We start from the raw sequence: 24,745 nt of genomic DNA, 5'->3' as shown, positions 1-24,745 counted from the left end.
TGTCAGTCTGTGGGTTGCATTCCTTGTGGACTATCTTATGGGGCAGTGGATGTGACTCTTAGGTTCAGTAGGCTATAGTCCAGCCATGCAAAAGTCAGAGGTTCCTACCTGTACCTGTCTCCACCAGGCAAGCAAGGGGCAAGCAATAGTTCAACAACACAGTCCAGACAGTCAAGAACTACACCTTCTCTCTGCTTTCACATGCATGTGTGCGCACACGCACACACACTGGTGTCATTGGGAATGGGTCTAGGCACCCTACCCCTAAAGCTATGAGACACTTCTGTCAACGCTGCAAGTGACAGAATCCAACTGTGGATGTATCTTTGGAAATATCTTCCTGCAAAGTTGCCAGCACAGTTTAAAAAGTGTAGCAGCATATCTAGTGCATGGAAGAAATTGCATACTCTTCAAGTGTCCAATTCTCTAAGGACAGTCCTGGGATTACAGAAGCCATCCTGGTTTCTGATTTGATCCCGGAATGTCCCAGTTTTCCTTTTACTTCCTCTCCACGTCTTGGAGAACAAGTGGTGCAAAAACGGAGTCCTGTTCATACTGAAAATAAAATACCTGCACAAAATGAAGGAAATGTTGATGCTGGCATACAAAGCTCTTGCTATAATTTTGAAGGGAAATGTAACCAATCCACTTTAAATTCTTTAATTGGAATGCTTCAGCGGCCAGCCACTTTTTAGGAAACGCATGGAGTGTTTATTTCTTTATTGTAAATTGAGCCTTTCACACTACTCAGAACTAAGACCCAATGAGTTCAATAGGATTTACTATTGAACTTTTCCTGATCGTTCTCAGTTTCCATTATTATTATTATTATTATTATTATTATTATTATTATTATTATCTTCCAGCTAATTTTTTTTAATTCCATTTATCTGCTGAAGGTGTTGTACACAATCCCTTCCCTCACATATTTTTTCTTTTCCTGATGTCGAAGTCTCTATTTCATCTGAGAAATGTTGAGGTATATGAAAGTGATGTCTCGTAAACATAGGGCAACTGAGGAGAAATGTCGTCTTCTGGGTCAGGGTGGAATATTTTGTTTGTATGATGATTGTAATATGTTGAAAATTAAAGAGAAAATGAGGACGAGGAAGAAAGCATTTTTCATAGTTACATAGGGCATATCGGATTTCCTGTCAATGTAGCCTTGTCACCCTTTTAAAATCCCTTTTTGCACCCATTACAGAAAGGGCCCTTAGCAACATGGATGTGGCATTAGCATTGATTGAGTCAGAGCTCTGCTAGTGTAATTGAGCAGTGAGGCATAATGCAAAACCAAAAAGAGAGTATAATTGGTTGTAGCCCTGAGTTTCTTCAATGCTTCTGAGGGCAATCTTCGCTCAGCAGTGCTTTTGTACCCATAATCATGCCATTACCTGACCCTCTTTAACAGTTCTCACATTGATTTTACTGTTCCCTCTCTTCAACCTTCCCTACCCTGAATCCAATTTCCCTTCTTCCCTTTTAACCGATAAAGTAGTTAATCATCTGTGTGATGTTAATGGTGATTTAGGCTAACCACGGTATACCCCAAACCACAGATTGGGGTGGGTTTCAGATCTTAGGCTGAGGAGGGGAAAAGCTAGTTATTCAGAACCAAAAGTTTTGCTTAAATTAATGCTGATGAGAATTTGACCACAATTAAGGCGCAGGAGTTGCTCCCAGGAGAGAAGGTCCTTTGATGTAAGGAGCCATGTATGCCCCCAAACTGGCTTCTATTAGTTAACAATGGTTAATAGGAATCAGAATTCAGTGGTTTGTTTTTTGGTTCTGGGTGAGAGAACCTTGTTGGGCTGTGGAAAGAGAATTTAAAGAGCATATTCACAGTAGTGGCTTGAAACATTTGCACGGAGTTGTTCAGATCAGAGAGGGGCAGGAATCACCACCCAACACCCACAGTCCTTTGGGTTTTTCTGCCCCATAACCCTGGCTCCCAGAACTCATCAAACTGTCGTCTGCCCTTGTGTGCTCTACTGGACCTGAGTGATGGCTGTTAGGGAGTGTTCACATTACCACTCACTCTACATCCGGTTTTCTAATTGGAGTGAAGCCGGTTTGAGAAAAATGCATCGAACAGCAGAATTTGCCAAGAAACTTCGGGATTGATATGGATTGTGGCTGACATCGTGTGAGTGCAGCTTCAAGAATTATCAGTGCAAGCACTCTGGATGCTGAGTAAGCAGTTATTTGAACATACCCTTAGCTTTTCATGGCCTTAATCAGGGCAAAACAAGCAGCTCAGAAGGTGGTCTGGTGAAAAATCATTCAGTTGACCTTTCAAATTCCAGGTGTTGCTGCTGTTATTCATTAACCTATCAATTACCTTTTATATGCAACTCAATGTGATTCACAATTATACCATGATAGTAGTTTAAAAACTGTGCAAAAGCAACGAAAGATAGGTCCAAAAACAAAACAAAATGAGGCAGGGACCTTTTCATGTTGTCTACCTTAACGTACTTACCATTTTGTTCATTCTTTTACTGATCTCCAGCCGTCACTAGGGAATTACCAAGTTATGCTTACAGTTGCATCAGAACTCCCCCCCCCCCCAGATGCCAGTGAAAGACAGAAAAGAGACCTCAATCCACCTCATTGCCAAAATCTAAATTTGCTACTTTTGTTTTGTAACAGGGAATCACCATGTCTGACAAGAGCGATTTAAAAGCGGAGCTTGAACGCAAAAAGCAGCGTTTGGCTCAGATAAGAGAGGAGAAAAAACGGAAGGAAGAAGAAAGGAAGAAAAAAGAGGTAAGGCTGCTGAGGCTCCCTTCCCATTTTTGTTTGTTTATTTATTTGAATGTATGTTCTCTACTGTCCTCTGGACATAAGTCACTGCTTTTTTTTTCTGGGGGTACCCAAGGGTATGCAGTACTGGCACTTTTTTCCCTAGAAGAAAAGCACTGACATAAGTATATATATAAGTTATGCTGCTTATGGTGTTCCCAAATTAGCTATTGACTTATTATTATTATTTAAAGAATCCTGTCCTTTCTGCTCACTTTGTGTAGGAAGACATCTCTATTAGCTTTTATATCACAGCTTGGATCCAGTTACTGCAGGTGTAAACAGGCTGATCCAGTCAGGTGGGGAGAAAAGTTTTGGACTGAATCCGGAACACCCAGCTTCCAGTCTTGACTCAGCGTGGATTCACTGTGGTTTAAGTGAACTTTAAGTAGCTAATCCGCAGCTCAAAGGTTGCATAGGGTCCTACAGGAGGGTTTAAGTGCCCCCCACAAATTAGAAACGTTTCTATTTAACTGATCCTGTGGATCCCATGCAGTGATGTCATGATGCCAAAAGCTCATTTCTGTCCCACCTCAATTCTATTTTAATTTTTAAAAATGTAAATGCTGTATACATTTAATTCTTTCTAACTGACTGATGTTGTAGTTCCCAAAGGTTCCATGTGTCTATTTTAAAATATATTTATTGTTCCTTTACAACCTGTCTCTTAGCCGCCCCCCCTTACGTTTGTGACTGGCTAGCCTGGTTGCTACGGTAGCAGATTTGCACTTATTGTTTTTCAGCAAAGTAAACGATAATTGCTGCTGCATTTTAGCCTCCTGGCTTGGTAACATCTTTTAGTTCTATTAAGGTTTGACTGACATATTAGTTTATTTGTCCTTGACGCTATGCGTGAGGTTTTTTTTCATTAAGGGGATTTGCACTTCTTCTTTTATTCAGTCACTTAGCGAAATAGAGATGAGAATTGACAGGGAACGGATACTCATTTCCATGCAAAGTCAAGGAAGCATTAAGTGATTATGTTTCTTTTCTTTCAGATGTCAACATTTGCTGCAGTTTAAAGCACCTGTTATCCCTTTTCTAATAACTGGTTTGCTTTAAACTGACACTTTAATATCGTACGTGCATTTCATACCATTATCGGGCTTCGCTATGAGAAATTGACGTTGCAAATTTTGGGTTTTTTTTGCTGTCTTCCCTCAGTTTTGCACTTTTGATAGTTCCCTAGAAGCAACTGAGACACGCATACACAATTGCTGAATGAATCCCACCTTTGCTAAGAGTGATGAAAGTCGTTGGGAGACCCTAGTTTCCCTCACAGAACTACAATTCTCAGAAGAGGGCTTGATGGTTAAACCACTCTGAGATTTGTAACTCGGGGGGGGGGGGATAGGGGTCTCTAAACAAGCCTCTGCACCCTTAACAAACTACAACTCCCAGAATTCTTTGGGGGAAGCCATGACTGTTTAAAGTGGTATCATAGTGCTTTAAATGTATGGTGTGAATGTGGCCCAAACAGCTCCAGGAAGGGGGGGGGGGTAACCATTTCCTATTCCACCAAGGGGAAAGCTCCGACTAGTTTCAGGAAACACTCTCCTCCTTTAATTTCCATTTTCTTTCACTTCGGCTAATTGTCCGATACTGTTATTTCAGTCAGATTTTCAGCAGAAGAAAGAACCAACGCAGGAAGATTCTGATCTGGACAGGAAGAGAAGGGAGACAGAAGCGTTACTGCAGAGCATTGGTATTTCTCCAGAACCACCTCTAGGTATTCAGAGAGAGAGCCCGTCAAAACATTTTAGCCACCGTTTAAGATCCACACATTCTTTTGACTGTAGCATGCTTTTCTTTTCTTGGTTTTTGGCTGTTGTTCATAACGTTATGTGTTCTGCTTAAACACCGTTTCGTATCTCCCCAATAACCAATTCAGAGCATTTCTGCTTCGTAGCTGTGCTGAATCTCAGTGTGTCTATTATGTGTCGTTCTCATCCAGACATTTCAAAATTGTTTCTCTGTGGGCCACACCACTCACACCATCTTGGGCTGTCGCTGTTCCATTCTTCTGAAAATTGGCTTGGCTCCCCTTCATTCCTCTGATTTTTTCTTACATATAATAGTTGCCCCTTTGAAAATAGAGTCCTTTATTGACCTTTAAAACAAGTATCATTAAAAAAGAAAAACTTAGAAAAGAAACATAAATTTATACATAGATACTGTACATTTAAAACACATTCCAAGCACATTTTCTCCCTCAGAGAATTCTGGGCACTGTGGTATACCCCTCACAGCGTTACAGTTTGCAGCAACTCTTAACAAACTACAGTGCCCAGAATCCTTTGAGGTGGAAAATGTGCTTTGAATGTGCTTGTTTGATATACGTGTCCCTTGCTCCCACCCATTTTTTGCTGTTTTGTTTCATTCCATCCTAATCGTAGACCTATTTAGGCATTCATAAGTGATTTACATGAACACATGACAGAGGTAGAGCAGGTATGCTGGGCTCCATTCACTCTGCCCCACCTCGGTTCCCATTGCCCTCTGTGAGTTGCAAGGCAACTTTTTTTTGCAGTGGGAAAGTCTCCTGCACTCACGGAAACTCCCTAAGCATTTTAGGAAGAGGCATTGTCACAAGTCAAGGGTATTCCAACCTGGCAAAGAAGGTGAGGAGCCAGATCTCATGAGGGATGTGGTTTGCAAAGATGACCTGCTAGGGGGCGTGACCAAAGAAGTGTTCTATGGGCTGGATAGAGGTCAGAAGGTCCACCTTTGTCTCCTGGACCTGATGTTTGCCACCCAGGCCTAAGCCGTGTAGGGCAGGCATCCCCAAACTTGACCCTCCAGATGTTTTGGGACTACAACTCCCATCATCCCTAGCTAACAGGACCAGTTGTCAGGGATGATGTGAATTGTAGTTCCAAAACATCTGGAGGGCCTAGTTTGGGGGTGCCTGATGTAGGGCTTTTAGGAATATGAAATACAATCTGAGGTCTCCAACATGAGCCAGCGTGATGTAGCAGTGAGAGTGGTGGACATGGGAGACCAGGGTTGAAATTCCCGCTCAGCCATGAAGCTCACCCAGTGACCATGGGTCAGTCACTGTCTCTTCACCTAACCTACCCCATAGTGTTGCTGCGAGGATAAAATGGTGAAGAGGAGATCTATGGACTTCACTGTGAGCTTCTTAGGGGAAAGGTGAGATATAAATGTAGAAATAAATAAATAAATATTGCCTAGTCTGGATCATGGCTTCAGTTCTGCAAGCCAGCAAGAAAACCCGGAGCCAGCACTGATGGCCATATTAAAATATGGCATGATGCATCTCTTGGCTCTAAAGCCATAATTCTCTTTGTAGGCTATTCATGCAAATTAAAAATCAGCTCCTCCTGATCCAGATAAAGCCCAAGAAGCAGAATGGATGCATAATAAGCACGTCACCTACCACTTCACACCTGTACCTGCCAAAGGGCTGTCATGAAAAATGAATGCCTTTTGCACTCGCGATTCGTTTTAGTGACAGTTCCTAGTGAGAATATGTGTAAGGTGTTGGACCTCGTGCCACGGCCAATCCATTTGATTGACACTTCTGCCAAGAGATGTGAAGGATTTAGCTAGGAAAAGAAAAAAAGGAAAATGCAGTTAGGAAATTATTTTTGATTTAACAAAGTATAACAGTGGATTTTTAAATGCCCAAGTTGAAACAGGCGATGTCGCATTATAAGATTTACATTTTCCTCCGTGTGGCTGCCAGGAAGATTAGTCAAAGTAGAATTGTTTCTGCGTTGCCTGCCCCCTTGCCAATCTAGATGCAAAAACAACAGCATTTCCACTTTAAAAGTGTGAAATCTTTGCTTTCAGTGCTTGAAATGGAAAGGTTCCACACCTTGTCTTTTTTTTTTTTGTGCGGGTGGGGGGGGGACTTATTAAACTAAATCATCATGCAGTCTTACTTTGGCTCTTGGGCCTGGGCTGAGCACTGTGTGAGCAAGCTAGCTGACTTTGGTTTTGCCTTAACTTCACTTGGCAGGGTCCCAACCAATTGCCCTCCTACTACTGGATTTCCCAAGTTTTAAACAAGCTGGGTTCTGTGACCCTGCAGTCATTCTGCATAAATGCCTATCTAGTCACCTCCTGCAGAAAAGGGGAAAGAATGAAAACCAAAGCCTTCCAGTGAAATCATTGGAGGTATAACACGTTCACGGTTCTGGCAGAAAAATGCCCAAGCTGTTTGGATCAGGCTAAAAGCCTAGCAGTGTAGATTTGCGTCAGGTGCCATTAGTCTGCACAGGCAGGTAGTGGTGGAGCGTGCCTTCCCTGCACCTGGGGCGTGCCTGGGGGGGTGAGGCACGGAGGGTGACTTGAGGAGGACGCAGCAGGGCAGGCATGTGCCCTTCCAATCAATCCGACTGGTCTGATTGGAAGAGTGCATGCCTGTTGCGTCCTCCTGACGCCCTGCCAGTCCCACACTGCTTTGCGAGGCTGGGATGTGGGATCCGACTCACAAAGTAGCACGGGGCTGGTGTGAGGAGCAAAATGCACCCCAAGAAAAACTGTGCCTGGGGCAACAGTCCCCCCCCTCATCTCGCTATACCTCTGCAGGCAGCCAATTAGAGCAGCAGGCTATGCAGCAACGTACTAACACAATGTATGTTAGCAGCCCCAAATGCCCAATAAACTGCTCTATCTTGAGACTTTAAACAACTGCAGTATGCCTTTTCCATCCCATGTAATGACTTAGCTCCAACTAAATTCTACTCAAAGTAGACCCTTTCAAATTAATGGACCAAAGTTAGTCATGTCTGTTAATTTTAGTGGGTCTAGTCTAAGCATGACCAGCATTGGCTATAAGCCAATGTTTTCCCAGGCAACGGCAGCTCTCATAAAGAAAATCTTTTTAACACTATGCAGAAACAGTATTTTCAATTTTTCATTTCCCTTAACTTTTTTTAAAAGATATCCAAGGCCTTTATTACCTCTTTGAAAATGTTTCCATGTCTAAAAAAATATTTTAAATAGAGTACTGATACTATCATAACTCGCTTTCAGGCCAATCTAAAATTCATTTCAACTTTTAATTTGCCAAAATATTTAGAATTCACTTGACTTTCTTCCTTTTCCTTTCCTTCCTTTTCCTTCTTTTGGTTTCACCATTTCAAACTCTTCCACTCATCCAACCGTTCTATCATTTTGGATCCTCGCTTATGATTTGTCTTACACTGCTCTTCATCAGTGCAGTCGCTGCATGTTTTAACATGGGATACCTGTTATTTTCATTATTTAGTCCCAACCCCTATGTCTCCCTCTCCGAAATCAGTGAGCACTCCCAGCGAAGCCGGAAGCCAAGATTCAGGAGACTTGGGGCCCGTAGGAAGGTAAGACGAAATTCTCTGTCAGTGTTTGCTGTTTGCTTTCATTGTGGATTCCTTTTATGTGAATGCCTTTCCCACCATGCCATGCCACCCAGTTGTAAATATTGAGTAGACTCAGGGCTGGCTCTACTACTGGCCAGAGTGGGGCGGCCACCTCAGGTGATATATGTTGCCAAGTTGTAAGTGTTGAACTTCTTCATCAACACAGAGTGTGTGCAGCGAATGGAGCGTAGAAATAAAAAGCTGTCCTCAATATCTTTTCTTAGTTTTATTTTCGAAAACATTAACAGCCAAACGCTGCAAGCCATCACCAGCAGCTTACAAGACATTTGATCAAAATAAATACAGTTTCAATTAACCAATTAGCCTATCACATCCCTTCCTGCACCCGGTGCAGAAAGTAACTCCCCTTTTAATTAGGCAAAAAGTCGAGAGACCACAGGTGTGCAGCTAAGTAGGTCAAACTGCAAATATACACCTCTGAAGCCAACCTGGTTCCTGAGTAGCATTATTGACCACTGTAAGATAAAGAAAAAACAACAGTCAGATGACAGATCTGTGTGTGCCACACAGCTTGCCTTTCTAGCCCATTGCCTTAAGTTTTAGTGGGTGTTGTCTCATCACCAGAGTGTTGTCCTCCATGTGTTGTTGAGCATCAACTCCAATCAGCCTGTGCCTTTCTTGAATTAGTGGGAAAGACTATGGGGTCTGGAAATACACCTGTTCTATTGGAGTACAATAAAAGGAGCCTATAGGTTGGGGGTTGGGAACCTTTTTCAGCCTGAAGACTGCACTCCCTTTTCGGCAACCTGCCATGGGCCAGTGGTGGGGGAGGCAAGATGAAAAACGGGGAAAACAACAAATGTAAATGTTACCTTTGCAGACTAGACTTGTTTCCAGGGCTAGATCAAGACATTTTGGCACCTGAGGCAAATCACAAAAATGACATCCCTCTCCCCGTCAGGGAAGAAGGGGTGAGTGAAGATCTACATGAGGAACATGGGGGAAATAAAGATGCACATTGGGATCTGCTGCCTCTGTGGATTGTGCCACCTGAGGCAGTCACCTCAGCTTGCCTCATGGGTGGACCGGCCCTGCTACTTTCTATACACACACAAGCCCATATTACATGTATTATCAGATTTCAAGGACACATCCAGCCAACCCAAAACACTCAAGGAAGGTGTGAAGCAGGACTGGAGAGAATCCCAAACAAACAAAAAGCATGAGAGAAAATGTAGCTTTAAATGAGTTTTTTTTTAAGGGATGTAGAGATGAATTGCTGTGGGTATCAGGAATATACAGTATTGTTTTAAAGCAGGTAGAATGGAAGTTTGTTATTTACTATGAAGTTTTATTGGATCAGAAAGTGAAGTCTTGTAATGTAAAGCAGGGAATATTTATATCTCAGTTGCCACAAGCATTGCCCTTATGAATTATACGAGGAACAGATTTATAATTAAAGGGATGGCTAGAGTGGGGCAGATCACCACCATTTGAATTTGTCTTTCATCTTGGCCTACTTGGCTGAAGTATTATAGATGATTGACTAACTTAGGGCTGTGTCACTCAACTCAGTCGCTCTTTTCACCTCAACCTGCAACCCTGTAGTCACCATTTCCCTCTCAGTAGTCAAGGTGAAAAAGGAGACTCCTGCCCAATACCCTCAATTGCCCTCTCACCAGTTTCCTGGCAGAAAGAGGTGAGCCTCTTGCTCTTGCTCCACCTCAAAACAACCTCCACCAAAATGCCAACATTCCCAGATGTTCCCATCCTCACAGGTCAGGACTTGATGTTCCCAAGCCTGCTGATGGTTCTTGACAGCTTTTGCTGTTCTCCATCTGTTCTGACCACACTGAGCCTACGAGTGCTAGATGTAAAATGCCACCCTCTGTCACATAGCCTGTGTCTTAAGATAGAGATTCTTTGATCCTTGGCTTTGCTGGCTGTTACATCTCTGTGCTGGATGCATCTTCTAATTCATTCAGCCTCAAGCACTCTCCAAACTTGTCCTTCAGTACCTCAGGTTTCAAGGGCAACCCTTTCAGGTCTTCCCATGAGCTCTAAGTATGCCAGTTCATATTGTGCAGTATTATTGTCAAGAAGAAAACAATAAAACATTTCCAGTGTAGTTGCTTCCTGGCAGCATCACACCGCTTACTAGCCATGTGGTATCTTCTTGGGCATTAGCTTAAGTCATTTCATTTATAAAATGCTTCTCATGGAGCATTCCAAAGCAATGAACAATAAATAAGTCAACAATAAAAACAATTTCCCAATCTAGTACAGATACAGGCTGGGATAAGAATCTAGACTTAGTCTACAACAGAAGACAGTAGAAAAGCCAGCTCTGTGATATATATTGAGAGAGTTGCAATGGGTAGATACTGGCACACTAAAGGTCCAACTCTTACATTATATGGAAAGGACCTTCTGATGAGATGGTATCTGCAGGAGGCCCTCTCCCGTGGAGTGCAGTGATCGATTGGGTACACTGCTGCCAGCATCTTGACCTTTGCCCGTTAGCTAATAATTGACAACTTTAAGCAGTATGGCTGCTGTATTAATACGTCCAAATAAGAATATTTCTATCAAATCATGGTGCCCATGAAAGGCACTGAAGTAAATAGACCGGCAACTTTTACTGCATTCCCATTGTTGATGGCAGTGTTGAAATCAAGCCTTGTCAGAGGAATGTGCCACTCTCCAGGCACCCGGCTGATTTCCTTGTTGACCTCCCCCTCTGCGACTCCCGGCAGGATACAGGCGAGGTCTCTCTATCGGCGATCCTCCTCAACGTGAGAAGAACACACCACTCCTCCCCTCTCCTCCCTGCTATCCCCAGGGAGGGGAAAGAGACAGACAGAAATATATTTGCATGCCTTTATTTCTGTCTTTTGCAGCAGTACAGAGAAACATGTCTGCACTCTTAACATCAACAGCGAGAGAGAATATAGACTCCACCCCTGTACTTCCAGTACAGGTCAGATGACACACTGAGCTAACATCCAGTGCTCAGTACAGTGAATGGACTGCCCCCTTTTCCCACGGTACAGCCACAAACATCAACATCCTGTTTGGCTTTGCAGCCAGCTGCAGCTGCTGCTCGCTGCTGCATTGCTCCTTTTTCGTAACAGGCAGCTGTCTTGTGGCTTTGTGTGATTTCTTAGGTTGTCATGTGGTTTCAATTGGTATGAGTGAATTAGTGCTTGATTTATATGGACCCGGGTTTTCCTCCTGTTCTTCATGGCAATATTTGGTATGTACTCTAGACCAGCTTTTCTCAGTCTTGGGTCTCCAGATATTATGGATCATCAACAACAATTACTTATTATTTATTTATATGCTGCCTATCTGACAGGGTTGCCTCAGCCATTCGGGATGGCTTCCAACACAAGAATAGTAAAAACGCAATAAAACGTCAAACACTAAAAACTTCCCTGAACAGGGCTGCCTTCAGATGTCTTTTAAAAACCATGTAGCTGTTTATATGTTTGACATCTGATGGGAGGGCATTCCACAGGGCGGTTTCAACTACCGAAAAGGCCCTCTGCCTGGTTCCCTGTAACCTCATCTCTTGCAATGAGAGAACCACAAGAAGGCCCTCAGAGCTGGATCTCAGTGTCCATGCTGAACAATAGGGGTGGAGATGCTCCTTCAGGTATACAGCTCCTGCCATTCCTGACTACTGGTCCTGCTAGCTAGGGATGATGGGAGTTGTAGTCCAACAACACCTGGGGACCCAAGGTTGAGAAAGGGTGCTCTAAACAGAAGCTCATGAGATAAATCCATCTAGCAGTCTGATCCAATATATGTTTACTTGTATGTCTCACTCAGTGCGGGGTTTAGTTTACTTACTCCCAAGTTAGAGTGAGTGCGTGGGATTGCAAGCCCTATTGGACACATGAGCTTACATGAATAGTCAATTTCTGTTTGTATGGCCATCACAAAAGCACGGATTGGTTCTGGGTGCCTGCCAGATAGAGTCGGGAACCTCTGGTTAATTAGTCTTTTTGCATGTGAGCCAGTGGCATCATTAAAAACAGTCACACTCTCATTCCTCAAGGAAATGTAGAGTTTGCTTGTCTAGATTATAGTTCTCATTAGTAAGTTTCTCGTGGTATGGCTGGTTTTGAGGGGAGGGGGCGCTCTTGTTCCCTAAGGGGGCTTCCTAGTGTGACTTAGCAACCTGAGTCTCTGCTCAGTCCTGTATTAATATGTAATGTGCTGTCACTGAACTAGGGTGGATAATGGCCCTGTTGTACTCATTAATCTACTCATGAAAGCTTTAATTAGTCTGCTTTTCTTTTAGAGGTGGCAACATCTATTGGCCCCAAGGAAATCAAAGGTGTCACTTACCATTGGATACCCATGGAAAATGTTACAAGGAACAACTAAAGCCACGAGCATTTTGCAGGAGAAGACACGGGGAGCCAGAAACTCAAAAAGGGGGTGGGAATCCAGTAAGCAGTTGAGAAACACTTCTTACAAAATTCACTTTTGCGTGTTTAGACTTATAGCAAACCTCCCCCTAATGTATGCAGGGAGTTGTGGTTGTTTTTAAAATTTTAATAAGGGGGAGCATTGGAAAATACGATCGCGGAGCGCTGTCAAGCGGAAAGGCGTGTGCAGAGCAGATCCCGAACCAGCTGTTAATGGTAGTCTTTGAATAAGAGGGTCAGTGCTAGCTAGCCTGAAATGGGGAGCCGGCAAAGGCGGACCTGACATTTGAACCTGTGCAAAGCCTGTACAAGGCAACATTGTCCTCCGGTAACCTCAATTGCCTTTGTCTGCTGAGGATTCTGTTCCCCAGCTCTTCCTTTAATCACACAGCAATGGAATTCTCCCTAACGGAATATTGTTTGTCACTTGGGAAACTTGACAGGTTTTGAAAGAGGATGGAGCAAAGGGGTAATGACTGCCTCGAGCAAGCTGCGTGTCCCCCGCCCCCCTAAGTATCCTGGGTGTGCAGGTATAAGTGGTCCCCCGATACTCATGACATTAGAAGCTGGCGCATATTTGGCAAATCACACTTTCTTCGCTAATGACCTTGGCAGTGTTACGGAGATCATTTCCACTTTGTTTCAGTTTCATCTCGGCAACTTCTCTAACACATTAGGCACAGAAAGTGCTTGGCATCTTCCGCCCCCTCCTCTTTCATCATTCAGATTAGGTAGAAGTATTGGGAGGAAGAGATTTCTGCCTCTGCTCATAAAAAGCCACCTGAGCAAAATCTTATTGGCTGTCTGTGTCGTTTGTATTTTTATTTTGAAGGAATCGCTTTCAAAAATGCCTTTCCAAGGACACACAAAATCCTGGGCAAGTTTTCAGCCAAGTCACCAGGAGGATTCTCTTACTACAGCTCAAATCCTTTTGAACATGCCCTGCTGCAAGGTCCCTTTTATTTATTTATTCTTTTAATGGACTTAATATTGATTGTTTCATCTCAATGTGACAGCGTGTGGCCAGTGCCCTTGCTCTTGCCCTCCAAAGTGCAACTAACAGGAACTGAGCTCATCTAGCATGATTGTCCCATCTGCAGTCCAATCAATCCATAGTACTTTTGTGCAGGAAGTCAGCCCCTCTGTGTTTAGCTAGGAAGCACGTATAGGGGCTCCTCCAGGCAACCTGTTTGTTGAGTGTCCTTTCTGGTTAGCTCACACAAAATTTATGCTGGTGTTAGACTGTGTCCGGTTTTCATCGAGCATTTGGAATTGATAGTGGGGAAGTTTTTTTTTTAAAAAAATAATTTTTAGTAATTTTCAATACATCACACTCATACACATTTTATCTGATATTAACAAAATTCAAATTTTGGTCTTCCTTCGGCTTCTCTGGTAATCATCCATTTTTACCATTCAATACACATTTCTTTCATTATATTGCCATTTATCTTCCCTCATTTTTTTCTATTTCCTTTAAACAATACCTCTTAGAGTTTTACAGTGCTTCTTGAAACCCCACTAGCGTTGTTTGCACCTCACATATATTTTTCAGATATTCTACAATAGTGGGGAAGTTAGATGACACTGAGCATTCATCCTGATTTGTTTGTGCTGCGTTCCCTTTAATAAGTCATTCATCCCGCTTATTAAAAAAAATATAAGAAACAGATTAGTGTGCTGTTTTCCAGGATGGGACCATGGGCAACTGTCCCTAAATCCAGTGCTGGAATGAGCTTTCAACCAATTTTCTTTGCCATAGTTGTGTGGGCAGAGTCAACCCTTAGGTGCACATTGAACCAACTGACTCAGTCCAAGAGGCAAGAGATATTTTTATACATTTTTAAAATTTATTGTTAAATTTATATTCCACCTCTTATATCCTCCCCATTTTGTCCTAACAAAAACCATGTGAGGTAAGTTAGGGTGTGAGGCAGTGGCTGGTGTGACGCCACCCAGTGAACTTCACAGCTGTGTGGGGATTTGAACCCAGGTCTCCCAGCTTCTAACCCAGCTCTCTGACCACTACACTACACAGGCTCTTCAAATCAACCTGGAAGTGCTGTGTTGGTGGTGGCTGATGGGAGTGGTAGCCCAAAACATCTGGAGTGCATCAGGTTGCAGAAGGCAGGTCTAGTCCAGGGCTGGTGAACCTCTGGCTCGAGGGCAGGGGAATGTGGCCCTCTAAGCCTCTCTGTCTGGCCCTTGGGAGTCTTTCTGTGCCATAGCCATGTCCTTCAGTAGCCCTGCTTCACACTTTCCTTAAATGTCTTTGCTTGGCTGAAATGTGTCCTCTGATAATTCCTTTCGCTTGCCGGAATGGAGGAAAGAGAGGGGTGCAAGCTAGCTTACTGTACAAAAGTGGTGTGGGCACAGTGGTGGTGCCAGCCCATGCCAAGCTCTCCATTGCCTTGCCCCTGCCCCTCTCCCTGTGCTGCCTCGCCAGCTGCTACTTGTTTTAGGATCACTTCACTATGTTCCCAGCTTGTATCCTTGAACACCTTAAAAATTGCAATGTGGCAAGTTGTGGTCTCTCCCAGGTTGGAACTGCCACAAGACTACTTCACTCTGTCATTTTTTAAAAAGAAGATCAGCTCCTGGAAAAATCAATTTATAAAATAATGTTGTATATTCCTGTGTCCTTAGATGTAGCCTGTTAGTCAACCAGTTACTAACTGCCTTTGAACTAAGTAGGTAGTGAGGACAATTATTTATAACCTACTATTTTAATAATTCCATTTATGTACCATTAGATAAGTATGTATAGAATTATGATGTTATTATGTTGTTTCTTCATTCATTTGTTTTTCAAACCCATCTGTTAGTTGAAATGAGAATGCAGAGATCACTTGGTCCTAATGCTGGGAATCCAGATCTCAGCTGGAGGAAGCACTCTCATTGCTGTGCTTCTGGATTTCCTCTCCTACCCACCTAAAATGTGCTCAGTCCTCTTAACTCATAGCTGGCAATGCTGATCATCTGTTAGTCGGTGTGCACGCCACATGCCATGCAGACACCCCGAGTGTTGCATGCAGAGATTTTCTGCCCTCCCAATTGTAGCCTTTTGTGCCTCTGGTGCAACAAATCTGCATGCAGCGACCTGCTTGCAGAACGCTCTTTCCAGGGCACTCAAGCACATGGGTGCTCCAGTGTACTCATGGAGCTCCAGCAAGCGCAAGGGCTTCCCTGTTGACCTTGATGTTGAGCTACGAATTGGATGCAGCTTCTTCACTGTGGGTGGGAGGGGGGACGTTCACATTTAACATCATTTAACAACATATGATAATCATCTGGATTACCATATTTTTCCATCTAAAAGACACCCCCATGTGTAAGACACCCCCTATTTTGGGGGACTCCGATTTAAGAAAATGGGGTAAGATCTATCCATGTATAAAACACCCCCAAATTTTGGACATTATTTTTTAGGAAAAAACCCTAGTCTTATACACGGAAAAATACGATATATTCATCAGCTAAGCAGCTGGTCTTTCAGGATGGTTGTTTTTGAAGTGAAGCAGAGCTGAGCAAAAGTCGGAAGCCTCTTGTCCTTGCTAGCGTAACATTCTCCAGTTTTGACAGAGAAAGAGAGTTTGATGGAATTACCTGCTCTTGTCTGACAGTAGATATTCTGTGATATTGCCTGTGTTTCTCTGTTCTACTTTTGGAGCTGTGTTCTGTGCTTTTACAGCATATGGCAAACGACAAAGTGATTTGTTCCTCTCCCTGCAGCCCGTCATTGCAGTTAATTCTGTGTGTTCTTCTTCCTCCCCTTGTGCTGTGCTGCTGATAACCTCGCTAGGACCCTGCAGTGGGACACAGACCCTTCAGTGCTGCAGCTTCAGTCTGACTCTGAACTTGGGTATATGTCCACTCTCGTTCTTTATTTTCCCTCTTGTTATACTATGACTTTGTTTGCACCAGTTATGTTGAAGTTGCTTCCTCGATCAGCTTTCTCCTTGCGTGTATGTGTGTGCTGAATCCTCAGCGTCATACAGTACTCTTATTTTTGTTTTGTTTTTTAATTTTTTTGGAGAAGGACCATCTTCTTCTGAGAAAAACAGAAGCGAAGCTTTCTGAAAACGGTCACTAATTCTGGCTAGTGAAAACATCCAGGGTCCAGTGCACTTTTGATGTTTTCAAAAGAAACATTTTCATTTCACTGGAGATGAAATGTTGGAAAAGCATGTTTGTGGAAACAGTAACATGCATGTTATAGGTGTGTACTATCAACATGTATGTTTTTAACATCACCGGCAGGCCACAGATTTTCCCTACTTGTTCATTGTTCAGAGTATTTTATTAATATCACACCAGTCGTATATCTATTTCCTTTTAGCCCATTACCCTTTTAGCTTTGAAAGTTGCAGTCAATAAATTAGCTAATACAATTTACACAACTTTGGCTTCTTCACTACCATGATATAATACACTGATGTAATATTTTTGCACTGAACTTCCTCCAGAGGGCTCAGCTCTGCGAGGTTGATTATGTTGAGCAGAGGTGACTATCCCAAATTCACCCAGTCTGCTTTATAGCTGAGCTATTTGAACCAGGGCTTCCCCTCTCTGAGATTATGTTTGGGTTGTGTTACAAATAACCTTAAAATTGTCTTTGGATAGGTACTGGTTATATACATAAAATATTTTTTATTGGATTAGAGGTGGGCGAGGAGCAGAATATGACTGCAGCCCAGTGCACACCTACTTTGGGAACAAGCCCCATTTTATACAGGGATATTTGCTTCCACACAATAATGTATAGGCTCACAATATGAGAAGGAGTGCAAGAAATATCCTGTCCATCTTGAGGACAGGACTGCAGTACCATTACCAGTGTTATCCTAAGAATGTCAAGCAACTTCTGTTTTTATCTTTTGATTATTAAGGACAAACCAAGCATAATGCTGTTCACACAATTAGCATTTTTTTTGGGGGGGGGGGAGGAAGTAAGGGGAAGGCATGGGGGCGTTTCCTGCACTGTGCTTTTTTTTTTTTTAGAAGTAATTTGCACAGGAAGCTGCCTTGTACTGAGTCAGAACACTGGTCTATCTAGCTCACTATTGCCTACACTAACTGGCAGCCCCTCTCTAGGGTTTCAGGCATGAGGCAATCTCAGCCATAACTGGAGATGCTGGGGTTTCAAACTGGGGCTTACACATGCAGATCATGTGCTCCACCACCAAGTTGTAGCCCTTCCCCTGCATGCCTGGTTGCATGAATGGTGTCTTGTCTGGTTCAGCTCTTAGAATCCAGCAGCAAAAGATTCTGGCAAGGTTGGATGACGCCCTTTGCGCATCCTGCGAACAGACTGCGGTCGATGCTTTGGAGTGTGCATTGTGTTAATGCACAGTGGCAAATTCAGAGCTGTGAAAGAGAGTCATTTGGGGGCGTTCATGAAATCCTTTCTCAAAAACAGACTAGTTGCAGCACTAGCAATGGTGGCTGCTATACTGCCACATCATTTTTATTTTTTGCTGAAAGCTCGATTTAAAGCAAAACGGAGTAGAAACAGCACTTTTCTAGCTTGCAGCATCAGTGTCAACCCCCCGGAGAAAGCAAAGTTAAGTTGCTAATGGAAAAAAACCCCACATCCTGTGGGAACTGGGGAAAGGACTTAACTGGGTGGGGGAGCAAAGGCCTGGCATGCAAAAGCTTCTGGGTTTGGTCCTCAGCATCTCAAGGTAGGGCTGGAAACAGTGGCGGACCTTGGGGTCTCACATTTCACAGCGCCCTGTGCGACGCCAAAATCCACCCCCTCTCCACTTCTCATCCTCCATTCTAAATAGTGGAGGAAATGACATCCTCTGCAGTGCCTCCGATGCTCGGCGCCCAGTGCTGCTGAACTGGTTGCGCTCCCCTAAATCCGCCTCTGCTGGGAAGTACAGTGCCTGAAACATTGGAGAGCTACTTCCTGTCAGCATTGACAATGCTGAGCTAGAAGGACTAATGGTCTGACCCCACTATAAGGCTGCTTCTTGTGTTCATGAATGAGGGCCATAGCGCTTTTGACAGCACACTCCAGTACCTAACCCAGCCTTTTGGTTTGCTTGTTCTAGCCGCCGCCTACACAAACTGGGCGTGTCAAAGATCACCCAGGTGGACTTCTTGCCTCGGGAAGTGGTGTCCTATTCCAAGGAGACGCAGACGCCTTTGTCTACTCATCGATCTGAAGGTAAAGCAGCTACCATTTCTTCCGGGGAATTCGAGATGTTTGGAGTGAAGAAAAAAAGCTCACTTTGATCAGTGATCACTTTAATGTCGCACACCATAAAGGTATTAGAAAGTGAAAGACATAGCAAGCTTTCTGTTACAAAGAAGTAATTGGTATGTGATTTGGAGGGTGGTCTCTTTTGCAATAAAAGCTTCCAGCCTCAGGACAAGTTACTTGGAAGCCCTTTCAGTCAGCTGTGGTGGAGTTCCTGCGCTGGGAGACTATCAATTCTTTCTGACATGTATCTCCTCCGTTTTTACTATTTAGTTTTGTTTTATCTCATGCATGCTCCTGTGTGGAGTTTTTAAAGCATTTTATTCATTGTTTTCTTTGGATGTGGCCTATGGACTAGCCCAGTAAATATTATTATTTTATGTTGTTTCACGCTATGTTACATTTAACCTCTCTGGAAAGGGAGAGTGGAAGGTTTATTAGTGGCAGACCTGGTAACATCATTGTCATCCTACTGATTGTGCTTCAGATGGAGTTAATTCACTTTGACAACAATAATATATAACTGTATTATTCATAAAATAATTGTAGCAGCAACCCATACGACTTAGGAATTGCATCTGGCTGTAGTCTTGGTTTTGTCTTCAAGGAAATATTTTTTTCATTCCAATAGCAACATGTTTTTGTACATTACACTGGATTTGTTGAGATTTTAGCGGTAGCCGGTCCGCATGATCAGTTGAGTCTGGTCAGTGTGCATGGGATTGCAACTTAAACCTCCAGGTTAACTCAGCACTCTAATGCTGTTCAGATGTTCAAAAGCACACGGAGATAATTGTGTGAGAGTGTGAGCATACTCTGGCATATCCCCACACTCTGCGCCCTTCCCAATCCTGTCAGTGGTTGGAAGGTGGATCTTCAGCGGGGCAGCCTTCCACATGCACACACAAGCTCTGTGAGCATGAAGAAGCATTGAGTGCCCAGGATTTCACCCTACTTATGCCCGTTTGGTAGCCTCAACCTATACACAGCACTGAGGAGTGGATCACATAGGCTGCAGCAGTGGCGGTGTGGGAGTAAGGGTCAGGTGACCTTGGCCTCGTTCTCCTCCCTCGCGTCACCCCTCCAAAGACTGCTTGCTTCTGAAGACGTGAATAGGGTTTTATGAAAAGATCCAAAGTCTTTTAATTAGATGGAGAGAAGACTGCAACTGCTTTTGGATATTTTAATTTTATTTGTTTTTAAGAGTGTCTTGACCATTTTAGAAAGCTTTTGCTTTGTTTCTCTTTTGAAATGCTGTGTGTTTGCTGCCCTGGGCTCAAGGGAAGGCAGGATATACGTTCAATTAATATTAATAAAATCAAAAACAGATCTGCAGTGCAATTAAGCTCTTTATTTTCAGCAGTTTCCTGGTGGCTTCCAAACTAAAAGGGAGATATGGCTTGGAAAATCTGTCTTGTTTCATTATTCTGTATATGCTGGAGGTGTGGAGGCTGGCTGGCAGCTTCTAAACAAGTAGTTGAGTCATCAAGAAGACATATCATTTTCCTCCACTTTCTTTTTTTGGTCTATTCAGCATCCTACTTCCTTCCACAGAATAATGTATTTTTTTTGTTGGAAAACCTGCAACTTCCTTTATTTGAGGGGAAGAAATGACATGTCACTTTTGACTCGGTGTACAATTTGAGATGCTGTAGATATGCCTCTTGACCTCACTGTTCATTCAAAATGCCTGAGACACAGAGGTCACATTGAGATTATAACAAGGATACTTCTGAAAAGGCTCCTCTCTCACACCTATAAATCATCATCCACACACCATAATACATAGGAACACTTGTCCTTGTGGATCATGGCATCCTGTTGCAAGTCTCCAAGGCATTCTCAGTACTGTATGAGATGGACCAATGACCTGACTCAACAAGGCATCTTTCTGTGTTCTCTGACCATTGGCCCTGCTGGCTGGGAGAGTTAAAGTCCCACAACATCTGGAGGGCAATACTTCAGGGAAGGCTGAGCAAATCATCTAGAGCACTCATATAATTACTGAATTGATGTGCCTTCTGAAGTAGCCTTTATTTTATCTGCTGTTCAAGGTAATTACCATAATGGATTAGCAAAGCAAAAGTAAATATTTTTAACAGGAATGGGACATCTGGGGCCCCTCAGATGTCGTTGGACTAAAACGCATGTTGTTGTTGTTGTTGCATTTATTAAATTTGTGTACTGCCCTTTACCCATAGGTCACAGGGCGGTCCACAACACCAAATTACAATATAAAAAACACAGAATACGTAAGAACAATAAAAACAGAAGCAATCTCATTTTGTCAAAAGATGCTTGGTCCATCCAGGAGTTATATTACTGCCCCCACATCATTCCTGACCATGAGCCATGTTCCCTGGGGAGGATGAATTGGAGTCTAACAATATCTGGAGGGCTAGTGGCTCCCTCTTCCTGCCGTAAGACCAACTGTTGGTGCCTGAATGCTTTTCTTTTGAGGGCAAGCAGCAGCTTGGGGGACGGGGTGGGGGTGGGTGCGTGGGAATTCAGGTCAATAAACTGACATTACTGAAAGGATGACTCTCTTCACTTCCAGCTGCATAGGACTGCTCCCAAAGCACTCTCTCCCCCCCCCCATCTTAACTGAGAAAGATGGGAGATCTTGTGGATAGCCAATGTTGCATCTAGCTCAGCCCTCCAATAAGCTAACTTACTGCTTAACATTTGTTCTTGCTGCCTGGCAGAGGTGCCAAAGCACTGTCGCCTTAAAGTATATATTGATGTAATAAAATAGCGACGTAAATCTATTTGTCGCGGAAGTACAGTGGTACCTCGGGTTACAGATGCTTCAGGTTACAGACTCCACTAACCCAGAAATAGTGCCTCAGGTTAAGAACTTTGCTTCAGGATGAGAACAGAAATCGCGCGGCAGCAGCGGGAGGCCCCATTAGCTAAAGTGGTGCCTCAGATTAAGAACAGTTCCAGGTTAAGAACGGACCTCCAGAATGAGTTAAGTTCTTAACCCGAGGTACCACTGTAATCTAAACCCCAAGTGCAAAATATGTATACAACTAGTTGCACTATTTTCAGGTTAATGAAATGTTTAAAAAAGATATAAAAGAAAGTGGCTATGTAGAAAAAGTCTCAAAGTTTCAAACAGATATAATAAATAATGATTGTAAAATTCTGTCAAAAATGTATAAGATATTGTTAGAATGGTATACGAAAGATGAAGAGGTTAAATCTGTGATGATACAATGGGCCAAAGACTTTGGTTACAATATCCAATTTGATGATTGGGAAAAATTATGGAAGGAAAATTTAAAATTTACTGCATGTACAGCATTGAAGGAAAATGTTATGAAAATGTTTTATAGATGGTATATCACACTGGTAAAATTAGCAAAAATGTTTAAGACATGTAATAAGTGTTGGAAATGTAAAGAAAAAGAAGGAATGTTTTATCATATGTGGTGGGATTGTAAGAAAGTGAAAAGTTTCTGGGAGATGATATATAATGAATTGAAAAAGATGTTAAGGTATACTTTTGTAAAGAAACCAGAAGCTTTTCTTTTAGGGATTACAGGAAAGGAAATAAGAAGAAAGGATTGTAAACTTTTTCAATATGCAGTTACAGCAGCAAGAATTTTGTTGGCCCAGAAATGGAAACAAGAGGAAATACCAACGATAGAAGAATGGAGAATGAAACTGACAGACTATGCGGAACTGGATAAACGAACCGGGAAGATAAGCTATTTGCAAGACCAAAAGTTCATCGAAGACTGGGGAAAGTTTGTAGAATATCTGAAAAGTACCGTATTTGTGATATGCAAACAACACTAGTGGGGTTTCAAGAAGCACTGTGAAAGTTAAGATGTATTGTTAAAAAGAAATAGAAGGGGGAGGGAAGATAAATGGTAATACAAATAAAGGGAATGTGTAACAAAGAGGTAAATATGGATGATTATCAGAGAAGCTGAAGGAAGTCCAAAAAAAGATAATTTGTTAAAATTTCGATAAAATTGTATATTTGTGTTGAAAACTAATAAAAAATATTTAAATAAAAATAATAAATAAAACCTAAGTGCAAGACTGGGTGTGAAACGGCAGAATTTGCCTTCAGAAATGGCACAAGCATATGCTTCTCTTTCGAAACATGGATTTTTTTTTGGAGGAGTTTGTTTTATTCTTTACTCCAGAAACTTACAAAGAGTACCCTCTAGTGGTGTATGTAAAAACTGACATTGTGGCGAAGGAGGCGATCAGAGGAAACTGACTAGGCATGAAGACGGGATCAGTTCTGAATATGGAAGCACGGCATTGTCCCAGTTATTTAAGGGCGGGGAGCAATTTTAATGGCAAAAGGAGCCGATGCACGAGAAGAATATAGCCATTCACTTCACCTGTGGCTCACATGGGTGAGGAGTGGGCCGTGTTTTCCTCTTGCCTGGTAACGATTTCTTGAAGGGCAGCTCTGTTAGATCTGTTCCAGAAGGAGAGAGAGAGAGAGAGCTCTAAAAAGAATCTTGTAGTATTTTAAAAGACAAATACATTTATTAAGACATAAGCTTTTGTTGTTACAACGCATGCATTCTCTCTGATAGAACGAGATTTATTATGCTATTCTTGAAAGGGAATGGGACAACTTCATAGAGGTGGACAGCTCTATCCATGATAATTTGGCGGTATAGCAGAGGAAGGGAAAGTTGTGGCCCTCCAGTTGTTGTTGAACTCCAGCTCCCATCAGCCCCAGGCAGCTTTGCCCAGTGGTCAGGCATGGTGGGAGTCCAACAACATGTGGGAGCCCACAGGTTCCCCAGCCCTGCAGCACAGCTTTAATGCACATCCAAAGGCATTGTGCTTCTGAAGACCACTTTGGGAGCAGAAAGGATGCTGGTCAATATGGATCCTTAGGGCGATCCAGCTGCTCTCTTCTTATGTTGCCTTGATCTACATAACAATTATTTATCTGTCTTGTCAGACCTTCCCACCCTGTGCCAGGCTTCCGTCACCAGGGCTTTCTTAGAAAGGCGTCTGTCTGATCTAATCCCCCCACCATGTTAATTTCTTATGTTTCCATTTTAATGGCGGTTTTGGAAATGATGGTGGCTTAGGCTTTGCACCTTAATGTTCTGATCTTATGACTGGAGCCAGGAATGGCGATTGCGAGGTATTTTAATATTGTGTAATGTTTGGGTGTAACAGTTTCTTTCGAAATTAGGCAGGATATACTTTTTTTTAAACAAATTTTAAAAATGTATCACAGCCTTCCTCTATTATTTGTTTATTATAAGATTTCTTAGTAACTTTTGCAGTGAAACAAACATAGACAACTTGCACTGAGTCGGACCACTCACCCATTTGACTTAGTAATGTCTACACTGACTGGCAGCCTTTCTGTCGTGTTTCAGACAGGGGTTTCTCACAGCTGTACCAGGACATCTTGGGGATTGAACCTGGATGCAATGTAAAGCAGATACTCTGTCACTGAGCTGCAGCCATTCCCTAAATCAACTCACATCCATCCTCAGAGGGAGTGATCTAGTGAGCTTTGCCTACAGGCAGAGATTTGAATTCAGGTTTCCCTCATCCAAATCCATGGTGTTTCTATTTTACTTAATATGTGTAGGGTCTGGTGTCAGCGTTGCTTGTTCACTTGTGTTCCTTTGGTGGTGAGAGAGGTTGGGGTTGATCTAGGGTGCGGTTGTTCATTTGTGGTTGGCTGTGGTGGTCTTTGTTTCATGTGTGAGTGGGGTGGGTGGGTGTTTTGGACCAGGTTAGCCATATTGATTTGTATGCTGTTGGTGGATTTTTGTCATTGTCTTGTTGCACTGTGTATGTGATAAAGGGGAGCTATACCAGGGTGAAGCTGTCTTCTTTTATTTGTCCCCATGTCACTTTCAGTTTACAGTGGTAACTCGGGTTAAGTACTTAATTCGTTCTGGAGGTCTGTACTTAACCTGAAACTGTTCTTAACCTGAAGCACCACTTTAGCTAATGGG

General features: G+C 42.8%; 1 protein-coding gene across 6 annotated transcripts in view; it reads left to right on the top strand.

Moving 5' to 3' along the window:
• The window catches only part of DYNC1I1 (dynein cytoplasmic 1 intermediate chain 1), a 219,519-nt gene that overhangs the window by 41,864 nt on the left and 152,910 nt on the right, over positions 1–24,745 (top strand). For 3 of the 6 annotated variants that reach the window (XM_081882855.1, XM_081882857.1, XM_081882858.1), the window contains exons 2-6: positions 2,653–2,769; positions 4,420–4,534; positions 8,045–8,135; positions 16,377–16,436; positions 18,634–18,749. In XM_081882855.1, the coding sequence (XP_081738981.1) occupies positions 2,653–2,769; positions 4,420–4,534; positions 8,045–8,135; positions 16,377–16,436; positions 18,634–18,749 (499 nt within the window). Of the gene's footprint in view, positions 1–2,652; positions 2,770–4,419; positions 4,535–8,044; positions 8,136–16,376; positions 16,437–18,633; positions 18,750–24,745 lie in introns of those variants that run through there. The other 3 variants (XM_081882856.1, XM_081882860.1, XM_081882859.1) reach the window with 3 other exon arrangements.

This window comes from Podarcis melisellensis, assembly GCF_964234715.1.
Source record: "Podarcis melisellensis genome assembly, chromosome: 12".
In the NCBI taxonomy this organism is placed as follows: Eukaryota; Metazoa; Chordata; class Lepidosauria; order Squamata; family Lacertidae; genus Podarcis; species Podarcis melisellensis.
Note: the sequence above shows the minus strand (reverse complement) of the source record. Positions and strands in the feature narration are given on the sequence as shown.